Source organism: Periophthalmus magnuspinnatus, chromosome 17 (assembly GCF_009829125.3).
Source record: "Periophthalmus magnuspinnatus isolate fPerMag1 chromosome 17, fPerMag1.2.pri, whole genome shotgun sequence".
Classification (NCBI taxonomy): Eukaryota; Metazoa; Chordata; class Actinopteri; order Gobiiformes; family Gobiidae; genus Periophthalmus; species Periophthalmus magnuspinnatus.
In genome coordinates, this window is record NC_047142.1 from 23989555 (window position 1) to 24001027 (window position 11473).

The 11473-nt window shown below is 37.7% G+C and overlaps 2 protein-coding genes across 2 annotated transcripts; one reads left to right on the forward strand and one right to left on the reverse strand.

The window, feature by feature from the left end:
• The first annotated feature begins 173 nt into the window (after positions 1–173).
• On the forward strand, positions 174–4365 carry tox4a (TOX high mobility group box family member 4 a). The gene is made up of 9 exons (XM_033982073.2): positions 174–616; positions 699–764; positions 857–1126; positions 1197–1421; positions 1493–1801; positions 1954–2034; positions 2108–2635; positions 2965–3101; positions 3859–4365. Exons 1-9 carry the CDS (start codon positions 518–520, stop codon positions 3914–3916), a joined length of 1773 nt encoding a protein of 590 aa, XP_033837964.1. The 5' UTR covers positions 174–517; the 3' UTR covers positions 3917–4365.
• Positions 4357–10402, reverse strand: LOC117384902 (E3 ubiquitin/ISG15 ligase TRIM25-like). Its single transcript, XM_033982074.2, has 8 exons — positions 10269–10402; positions 9311–9585; positions 8391–8708; positions 7079–7171; positions 6534–6618; positions 6373–6462; positions 6230–6292; positions 4357–5634 (listed from the first exon to the last, which is right to left on the reverse strand). The coding sequence occupies exons 2-8, from the start codon at positions 9569–9571 to the stop codon at positions 5078–5080; spliced, it is 1467 nt and encodes a 488-aa protein (XP_033837965.1). The 5' UTR covers positions 9572–9585; positions 10269–10402; the 3' UTR covers positions 4357–5077.
• Positions 10403–11473: the final 1071 nt, after the last annotated feature.

Sequence of the window (11473 nt, forward strand, 5' to 3'; positions counted from 1 at the left end):
AAACAGAAATTTGGCATGTAACGTGGTTAAACCTAAGACTGTATATCTATGGGTTAAACAGTTGATTTGACATGCAGTATAACGATTAAAAAAACAAGAACTTGGGCGCACAAAAAAATAAAGAGACCCTCCACAGTGATCATCATCTGTTCTGCGCCCTCGCGTGGGCTGGCGGTGAAACTACACGTGCATTCAATCAATGCCATGGAGGACGAAACACTTCTCTGGGGATGCGTGCTCATTTGACTTTTTAAGCTATAATTACTCCATATAAACCTCCAGACTTGCACTGACCTGAGTATACATACAATATAGCGCTAGATTGCAATAAACATCATTGATTTGATCGGAAATTTTGACAATATGAACCCACTCGTTTGCTAAGCTAATAGCTATGCTAACAGTAAGTGGGATAAACTTAGTTAACTAAAAAGAAAATAAAAAGCCTACATTATTAGGTAGATTTCGCTTTGAATATTAGGACTGTCTCGACATATTTGCGCTCGATTTTTCAACAATGGATCTTAATTTTTACTCTGAACTTTCGGACACCCAAAACGTGGATTCTGAGTTTTTAAACACACAAGCTTTTAGTGGTTACCCTGAGGAAAATAAGGTAAAGCCATTCCCACCCACTACGAAGGCCTTAGAAACTTTGCGATTTGTTCCATCCAGTAATATGAGCTAAATGTTTTCAGTTTTCGGGGAGCGGAGACAATTATCTCACAATAGATGGAGGTGGTCATCCCTTTCTGTCTGCAGAAGTGAGTGTGCAAATGCATGACACATTATATCGTCATGATTGTTTTGTGCTGTGTTTTGTTATATCCAGTATGTATTCTGTTTCCTTCTGTAGCATACTTTTCATACACCCAGCCTGGGGGATGAGGTTTTTGAGATCCCTCCCATCTCTCTTGATCCGGATTCAGCCCTCAACATCAGTGATGCTGTGTCCCACTTTGAGACACCCGGGTCTCGGAATCTTGTAAGCAACATGGTAGTGGAGGCCAACGACCCCTCATTTGCTTCTACCTTTTTTAACTCTGGGTCCCAAGGTATGGCCCAACACAGCCTCCGAGCAGAGTCACATGCTGAGGGAAGCGTTCTTCTCAGCTCTTCAGCTTTGGTAAATATTTGTCTGCACCTGTAGTGTTATTAATTATAAATCTTTATAATCACTGTGTGTCTTATTGTAGGAAATGGGAACTACAACCTCCCATTTCAGCAGTTCCTCTCCAATGACAATTGATGTTCAGCTTGGAGACATGGACCCAGGTCTTTTAGGAAGTGGTCAACTCAATACTATTAACCCATCAGAGCTGACCCTGGGCCTTGGAGACATGGGGGAGAGGTCAGAAATGATGCCTACCACACCATCACCCGCAGGCTCCCTACAAGATGAAGACATGGATGACTTCAAGGTTAGATCATACACTGCTGACTGATGGTAATAAATAAAGACTTAAGCTGACTCAATAGATCTTTATTTCAGAGGAGTGTTCTTGTAGATTCTCCTGTCTCCATCACCTCCATTTCACACACGTTGTCCCAGGGCAACTCGGCAGTCTCCACAGCCCAGAGAGGTGGAGGGAAACCTGCCACACTAGCTTCACCGACAGCTGCAAAAAAAGGCAGGAGGAAAAAGGACCCGAACGAGCCGCAGAAGCCAGTGTCGGCGTATGCTTTGTTCTTCAGAGACACACAGGCAGCCATTAAGGGCCAAAATCCAAACGCGTCTTTTGGAGAGGTGTCCAAAATAGTTGCTTCAATGTGGGATAGTCTGGCCGAGGAGCAGAAACAGGTAGGACAACATCACACATATTTTTTATACATGAACTTCACTTTAATTTCAGTAATGCAAAATCTATTATTGGTGGCACTGTGTTGTAACTGAAAACATCACTAATATTTCTTAGGTGAAAAATCTATGCAGTTATGTTGTTTTTGTCCTAGGTTTACAAGAAAAAGACAGAGATAGCCAAAAAAGGGTATCTGAAAGCCCTAGCAGCATACAAGGCAAACCAGCTCTCACAGGTATGGCATGTCACATTGTTTTGTTTTTTAAAATACCTTCTGTTTGCACTCACTCACAAATATGTTTATTTAGTCTGCCTCTGAAGAGATGGAGTCTGAGTCAACATCACTTCAGGGAGCAGGCAGCCCCAGTCCTACAGCCCTCTCCTCCACTGAAGAAAATGCCCCCAACATTATATTAAATACAGGGTCTAAACCCACAGCTACAGCCCAGTCTCCAACCATAACCAAGATCATTATCCCCAAGCACATGCTGCAGGCGGGACGGCAGGTGGTCACAGTGTTGCCAGGTGGGGTCCGCGCTTTGCAGCCCACCACACTCCTGGTCTCTGGTGCTGCTCGCGGGCCACCTCCTCTGCAGCAGATGCAAAATGCTCCTCCACCTCCGCGACTTCAGCAGATGGCCCCTGCCCCTCCGCGACTACAGGCCAAGCCCTCCACAACTCAAGGTGTGTCCATCTCTGCTGCCCCGCCGCCTCCTCTCCAGATCAAAATAGTGCCCGCTTCAGTGCAGTCAGATACTGTAGAGTTGGTGAGCACCACAGATGAGCAAGGAAACCCTGAAGATGACGATGTTACAGAAGTGGAGCCTTTGGAGGAGGTACACAAGTTCTTTAATTTAGTAAAATATTGTCGTTTCTTGCTGACCAATACTCAATCAGGGTTGTCAAAAAATGAGTACCCAGATAATTATTGAGAGTAAAACTAGTATCAAAGGTAGACACACTTAAAGTATCAAATTGGTATCGAGTATCAAGCCTTTTTTATTTTAATATCGTGACAATACTACTAATAATCCTACCCAGTATTTGTGCCAATGGCAGTTAATCAATGGTGGCAGTGGCATAATGTTATATCTGACTGGTTCATTAATCACTAAGTAAAACCCAATTAAAATATGTATTCATTGTGTGTTTTTTTTATTGGCAGGATGTGATGGAGGTGAGTGCACCCATTGTCAGCTCAAAGATGGTATGCCTCAGAGCTGGCTGTAACAACCCTGCTGTGGACAGTGAGGACTGGGACAAAGAATACTGCAGCAATGAATGTGTGGCCACTCACTGCAGGTAAGAGACCACAGAGGATGGGAGGTGTACTCAAATATTAATATAATATATTTTTGCATTATGGTGTGTGTCGATTTTAACAGCCAATAATATTTTATCAGACAAGCTTATCTCAAATTCTCAATTTAAATGAAAGTGATTCCTGCTTAACCAGAAATACCACCACAAAAAGAAAGAGAAAATATAAATGATCATGTTTACCATTTAAGATTTGAAAATCAAGTACAGTATAGAATACATATTTCTTACAGAAATAAATTCTCTGAAATTATAAACCACTAATAAACATTGATGGGCAAAATTAAGCCTTAAAATCAATATTGTGTCACATGACTGAGGCTTTGGTTTATGTGAATGCAGAAAAATTAAGAAATACTGTGTGTATGAACATAAAATATTTTATAAATATACTTGCAAAAATTAGTAAAAATAAATGTTATATTAAAAAAAAAAAACAACATCTAGATGGCAGTATTTATTCTGGTACTTGTACTGAGACTTGTACTGTGACTGGCTGTGAGGCCTCAATGGTTCATGATGCTTTACTTCCCCCCATCACTACTGTAAACACCAGTTAACCTATTGTTCAATTATGTAATTGTATACATTTATGGTAAGTGTCTCTGTCAGTTACAGGACATAAAAAACACTTATTTGTATAAACCACATCCAGAAGCCAGTTCTCTAAAGTTCTGTTTGAAGTTAACAAGCAGCACAAACTATGCAATTAACCACAAACTTGTGTTTGTGTTTTTAGGGATGTTTTTCAGGCGTGGTGCTCTATCAGAAGTCAGTCTGTCGCTGCAGTGAAATGAACTCTGCTCCCACCCGGACTCACCGCCAGTGTTTGTTTGTCACCCATAGTTAAAGTCTAACAAGAGGGTCATAGTTCTTTCGTTCAGTTGTGTATTACACCATACCTTCATCAAGTGCTGGTCCACAGTGGTATTAGATTATCAAAAGGCTTTAGGCAGCTAGAGATTACAGCAGATGTGTCTAGACAGCAGACATTTTACCAAAATTGTATTTGACTTACAGTATTTTTCTATCTGTGAATTTAAACAGTAATTTAAAAAAAGGTGTTTATACTGTTCACATTTATGTTGTAGTTGGTCTTTGTTTCGTTATTTCAAAAAGTTTGTAACGCAAAATACATTTTGTACAAAGTCAAACATTTTTATACAACATTGTGTTGGATTCAATGACCACCGAAGTGCTTAATTTTCTTGTTTTCTAAATAAATGAGAACAAACTTGCAGCTTGCAGTCATTGTTAGACTTTTTATTTATGGCTTTATTTCATCTTAAGTAGATTGGGAAGTACACATATGCACAATAGATTGTACTAAAATGGTCTTCACATCACTACCAGTCAATTACTATGTGGTTACTCACCTTAAGTTGCATTAGGAACTCAGTGCTTCTCTAACAGTAGCACTCGGGCTTCTTTTGGGTTAAGTCATTAATTTATGCTTTAAACTTGGACCTGGTTAAAACAGTTGATGTGGATCTGAAATGAGCCTTATTGAAAAATCTGATATAATTCAATGTTTTATATGTTAATGTCTGTGTTTGTTATTTTAGCTTGTGTGATGGTAATTCAAATGTAATGTCATATAATGTCAGATTTTACAAATATAACTTGGTATTTACTCAGGACTAAAATGCCTGCAGTTGCAGTACATTGGCTCCTCTGCAACTTGCTTTGTTCAAGGTGTTGAGTCAAATGTGTTCAGACTTTTGTCCTAAAGCTAAAAAATAAACAGGCCAGGGTGATATAAATAATAAATAAATACAACTTACAATTACAATGTTCATAGAGAAAGCGATTCTATATAAAAAAAATCTCTACTTTAACAACAAATTAAGGCTTTCCTCTCCAGTGCCATTTAGCACACACACACACACACAAATCATAAAAATAAAAACCTGTAAAATTCTATTAATTGCACCGCCATATTCAAAAACCCTAGTACATCATGAGACTGGGGTTTCTTTGACTCTAAACGCCTTCAAGATGGAGGCTGAGCTGGAGAGATCTGCTCGATACAGTCCGATCCCGAGGCACACCGACTCTGTCAGCTGGACCTTGAATTCGTGAAGCTTTGTCCCTTTGCCTCCTGTAGTGCTGAACGCGATAGCACCTTTGACAAAGTTCACAGTCACTGCTATGCGGTTTGTCTTTAGACTTTCAGCCAGAGCCGTCTTCTCCTTGTTGTGTAGAACATACAGTTTGCCTTCATCATTGTGCAAGAGGCTCCACGACTTTGCATTGCCCCCAAATGAACTTGTTTCTTTGATTTTGCGCTGGATGCTTTTGAAAGTCACAGCAATTTCCCAGTAGCCGTTGGCCTCCACTTCCCAAATGTGTGTCCCAGAGGTGAAGCATTGGGAGGAGAGCACTTGGGGGACCTCAGTGAAGCGGTATCTGTTGTTGGGGTACTCTATCTTGTTCTTTACTCGCTGCACCGTCTGTAAGTCCTCAGACACCTTAAGGTAAGGACTCACACTGTCCAGGTCCAGCATCAAGTTTTCTGAAAGAATAGATGCAATGTTTTCCATAAACAGAAAAGACTATGGTCCAAAAACAGGCTGGAGAATTAATTGATATAGAAGGTGGCACATTTTGCTTCATAGACATTTTACTTCAATTAAGTTACTTTCTACTAAGGATAAGTAGTGTCTGAGGTCTTACACAATATTTATGACAATATCTGAGGTTTTTACAATATTTTATTGTATAAGTGCTTCTTTGTTTAATGCAGCGCTTTGCTAAAACACTGACACTTTGCCCTGCCTAAACCTCCTATTGGTCAGCATCATCAAGCTCTGGGTGAGAGACAGATGAGCAAATAAGCAAATGTGTAGTGTCCATGGATATTTCCTTCTACACTTGTACATGTGGATGATGGTGGAAAGGCATCTGGCATACGTACTGAAGTAAATAACAAAAGGGCTAATTCACTGTAGTAACCCATGATGAAAAGAGAACATGAATCAGAAATGAATCCTCAGCTCTACAGTTATAAGTCAGTAGTAATCATCAAAGTTGAACTGATGGTATGAAGTGCATTTGGTGTTGTTACTTTAATTCCCCATGTATTGTTATTTGTTGTTTAACGTTATTACCTTCATCATGACTCTGTACAGGAGTTTGCCATCTGCACGAATAGTCCTGATCCAGCTTCAGCTCTAAGCAGGAAAAAACAAAACTTTACCAATTACTCCATTTAGGTGTAATTATAAAAAAATAAAAACTGAAAGATCATCACCTGCTATTGTGGAGTACATTCTTTGCACATGCTTTTCCTGACTTTCCAACTTGTTTGTTAGATTCTGATTTTCTGAAGAGTAGTTGTAAGCTGTTTGGAAATAATTGAAACAATAAAAATCAGTTTTTAAAGCAATTTGATGATGTTAGTTTTATACTTACTATAATAGAGAACTATGAACCACAAACACAGTAGGACAACAGTGACACTGTTAAAGCAGGAATCAAGGGAGTTCATTCTCTTTCTCTGTTTAAAAATAGGATAATAAAACAACAAATTACATACTGCTATTTGCCACCATCAAAAGACACATTTAAGAGATGATTGTTAATTGAAGTTAACCCTTATTAATGTGTATATTTTGCAAAGGGCTGCCAGTCATTTTCAAGTCACTCAGAGAAAGGGTGCACTGTTGACTCGTTGGTGCACATGAGCATTGAACATTTTACACAAATCAACCTATTCAATCAAATCAACTACAGTATATAATATTTTAGTGACATGACTTCTCTAGTTTAAATGTTAAAATTAACAGGAAGTGCACATCAGTAGGCAGCAGTCAGAAGCAAAAGTAGGTGGGGTGGAATACGTTGAATCAAGTGTAAACCTACCTAACCCCCATATGTTTTAGTCACTCATTAAATTTTATACTCATTTATTTTATAACATATTAACTCATGTGCATGAATTGTACAATAAAACTCACTTCCTGATGGATTTCTTCTTGCAGACGATTAACAGAAGTTGTAGACTGCGACAGCTTTTCCTGAAGTACTTTAAGTTGTTCATCCATGTATTCCTAAAAATTAAAAACATGTTAAAATAATTAGCAATAGCACTAAAACATTTTCACTTTCACTATGGAACAAGAAAATCCAGTTGACACATGCTTCATGGAAAATACTCATAATTTTATTTTAAAAAAACCCAGGGCTGGCTGATATTAGGAAATCCTTATGGTAAATGGTCAAATTTTTCTATGACTCTGAGGGCGAGGTGGGTTAAGTGTCTTGCCCAAGGACACAACAACATTCATCTGTGTGAGCTAGAATCGCACCGCCAACCTGTGGATCTGACCGCTCAACCGAACCTCCAACCTTCGGATCAGTGAACAAACACTCTACCAACTGAGCTACTGTCACCCCCTTATGGCAATGATTTTATTTTAGTAAACTCAATAGTCCAAATATTTACCAGTCACAACTGTGTAGCAACTGTGCAAGAAATGTACTCAAAATTTTTAATAATGCAGCTCCACCTCCTTTAAAAAATGTATTAAATTTTCTTCCGAACAAACTACCCGATCCACTCGGTCTTCTGTGAACCGAAATTGCATAGTTTCAAAAAGATCCTCGGCCTTTGCATTTCAAACCATCAGATAATGGAAGAATTTTACTAGACATCTGAAAAACTACATTTTAGATTTAGATCAATTTAGATCAAACGTGTCCACAGCAGTCGAGTTAATTTGTATCGCTCTGTCTCACTATAAAAACCTGCACATAACTGATTTTTTAAAATTGGTATGGACTGTAGAAAACATACCGTCTTGGACATGGGGAAATTTATTGTATTTTTTGTAATTTACTGCTAATGTCAATGATGAACTGTTTGTCTTATAATGTAATTGTAATGAAATATGTATTTTAATGTGTGTTCACCTGCCCAGGGCCTGCAGATGGAAAGTAGCAGTAGCTAAATCTAGTACAAATCATCTCTACTTTTGTTAGATTAATGAATTTGTACATGGTCCCTGACAAATAAAGAATGAATAAAGAAAGAAAGAAAGAAAGAAAGAAAGAAAGAAAGAAAAACAAATCAACTTAGTCAGGAGAAGCATCTGGGGATGACCCATGTTTAGATCTTGAGCTAGATTCAGTCAGGAATACCTAACTGGAAGATGAGTGACTAGTCTGTAGTCCACGTTTTAAGTTGATTGAGAAAACTGGAGTACCTGGACTACATTGTGGCAATACTTACACAACTCACTGTAAGTATTACCACAATGTAATACTTACAGTGAGTTGCTTCTTCATGACATTGCAGGTCTGAGTAGCGAGGTCCTTTTGCTTGGTTCTGAGGGAGCACAGGTTGCATATGTACTTTCTGGTGATGCGACAGTAGTATCGGAGCACTTGGTCGTCGTGTTGGGGACATTTCCGTTCCTGCAGGTCACTAAGGGGCTGGACCAAAGGATGTCCCGTGTAAATCGGCAGCTCCTGATGTGATCTGACATGCATTTGGCACATGGACACCTCGCACTTCAGACATGTTTTAAAAGCCAGAGTGGTGTGATCAGAGCAACAGTCACAGTACACATTCTTCTCTTCTGCCTCCTGTTTATAGAAGGAAACATTGGTTGTAAACAACATGAACACTTAGTGAATAACATTACTAATTATTAGTAAAAAGCAGTCAGCTGACAATATATAATATAATAGCATTACTAATTATTAGTAAAAAGCAGTCAGCTGACAATATATTATAATATAATATTATATCATATTGTATAATATGATATTATATTATAATTTTGCATTTTATATTCATGTGAGTATTCAGGAATAACAGTTTGTGGTGTAGTGATAAAACCACAACATATATTTGTGGCATTTTAAAACAATAAAATGAGATGTCTGTAATCCCTCTGTTGTCCAGGTCTGATCCATAGCAAAACATGAAGTTTAAATCTGTCAACTGGACAAATCTTTTTAAGAGTGAAGCAGCAAAACATCTTCACTCTTACAACGATTTGTCCAGTTGACGGATTCAAACTTCATCTTTTACAATAAAATTTTATTGCAAAAAAATAACTTAATTACTTAAAATTAAGAGTGCCAAATTTCATCTAATACGTTTGCATAAGAAATTGAAGCTTTTTGAAATTTTGTATTGATTTGTAAAAGTTATGCCAATATAGAGCATGGATTCTACTTACATTATTCTTGCTCTTGTACTCTTCTGCAATACCAGACAAGATGTAGTTGTTTTGGACCTCTATGACCGGTCCAAAGTCAGCCCTGCAGTCTGGACAGCGAAACGGGATGTCTGAGGTGTGGGCGATCATCTTCTTCACACATTCGAGGCACAGGCTGTGTCCACAAGGCAGCTGCCGAGGCTCATTAAAGATGTCATGGCATACGGGACAGGTCAAAAACTGCTCCAGCTGCAGCCTCTCTTTCTCATCCAGTTTTGCCATGATAGTCTCATGTGCTTTATTTCACAGAGAAAACACAGCATTAATTAACTTGTGTAATTCTGTAGTGCATGACCAGGAATAGCCAACTCAATTACAGAGAAAATAAGGTTTCAAATAATTTTAAAATGATTCATATGTACAATGAAGCAGTTTTTAATGACAGAATGTTTCCACAATGCTAAAATTTCAAACTTGATTTCAATACAGAGGAAAAAGCTTGACACTCACTGAATAGAAAAAATACAGTTTAAATTAGTTTTATAGCCTATAGGATACTTTTTTTTAGCGAAAGAAAGGTAGAGCCTGTCAATCTCGACAAATTACTGGTGAATTCTACTGTACATTAATATCCAATCATTCAAAAAAGTGCTTAATACACCAACGAATATAGCTTTAGGCCCGAGAATGGCTTACTTATTGTTTCTTTTAGTAACTTAACGAGGAAAGTTTCATTTGAGGAAAGTTTCTTTTGCGGTAGCCAGTTCACTCAACTAAATTGAAAGACCTACAAGTCCTAAAATGTACCAAAAAATATCCCAAAAGCGAATTCAGGAATTTACCAACTATTAGCTTACTAGTCTATAACAACGTGTAGAAAAAAAATAATAATAATAAAAAAAACATTAAAATGAGTTATGCTAGGCACTTCCACCTTCTACGTTTATAGCCAGGTTTATACATAAAAAAAGAAACATACCATTTAACGTTAAGTAAAAGGCGTTGGTTGTAATATAAAGGTTGTAATTTCGATCTTGCTGTTTGCTATTGGGCGATTGTCACAGGCACAAACCGAAAGTGTTGCTGTTTATATCGACACTTCCTGGTGGGCGTGGTCTTACAAAAGCCGGTTTGGACCAGTGAGACAAGCGCGCTGTAAAATAACTGAAATGTCATTTTATTGAGTGCAAAGGTAATAAATACCAAAGCAAGCCTTGACCATATATAGAAGTTGTGTCTTATTCATTTACAGTGAGGCTAATGCAGTTGCTTTTCTTAAACGAGGTGAATTTTAATATTATGGGCTACTGGAATGTCCTTCTACTAATCTGTTTTGAGAGAAACATTAAAATGCCAGAGGAAAAAAAAACAAACAAACATCATAGAGACAAACTTTAGACTGGCTCTTTTAGAAGAGTGCTAACTACTTGACAAATTACAGATAGGCTATCTATAGTAACTGCAATTTGAAGGACAAATGTTTCTTTTATCTTTTTCCCCATTATTGAGAATTATTCTTCATTCAGCAATGTTGTCTTTGTTTTTTTTAATTCATTTTCCCCTTTTATTGGGCCTTTTGTAATCCTCACTGGCGTCTGAAACTCACAAGGTACTCACAAGCATACATCTCACAGAAAATACACAGGAATGAAAAGGGGAAATCCTCCTTGACTGGAACCTGAAAACCTACTTTGTGCACGGACTGTAGACGCCACTATGATAATGCAGCTATGACAACATCAGCTTTATCTAACTGTTGGGAACATTTCAGGGCTGTGCTGCATTTACTGTAAATGGACTCATGAACTGGTAACCATCATTTAGTTATATGAGTCTTGTCATTTCATAAGCATCACAAATAAAAAACAGCTTGGGGATTGTTGGTAAACTATTACCTAAATCATGGCCATGTATAATGTAATATATTTCATGAAGTGTCTGTAAATCTATAAAGTAATTAAGATTTGTGATTTTTTTTTAATTATTGCTGAAGGCTATGCTCATCACATATACATATATCAAAATATTGAATGCATGTTAGTTTGAATAAAGCTTAGATGCATTATATAATTCATATATCATTTCAAAACATAATAATTCATATATCCTTTGAATATTGTCATGTAAGCACCATTTTTATACTGAATTCATATATTCTTTGAATGCTGTATCCTTTTGAAGGTT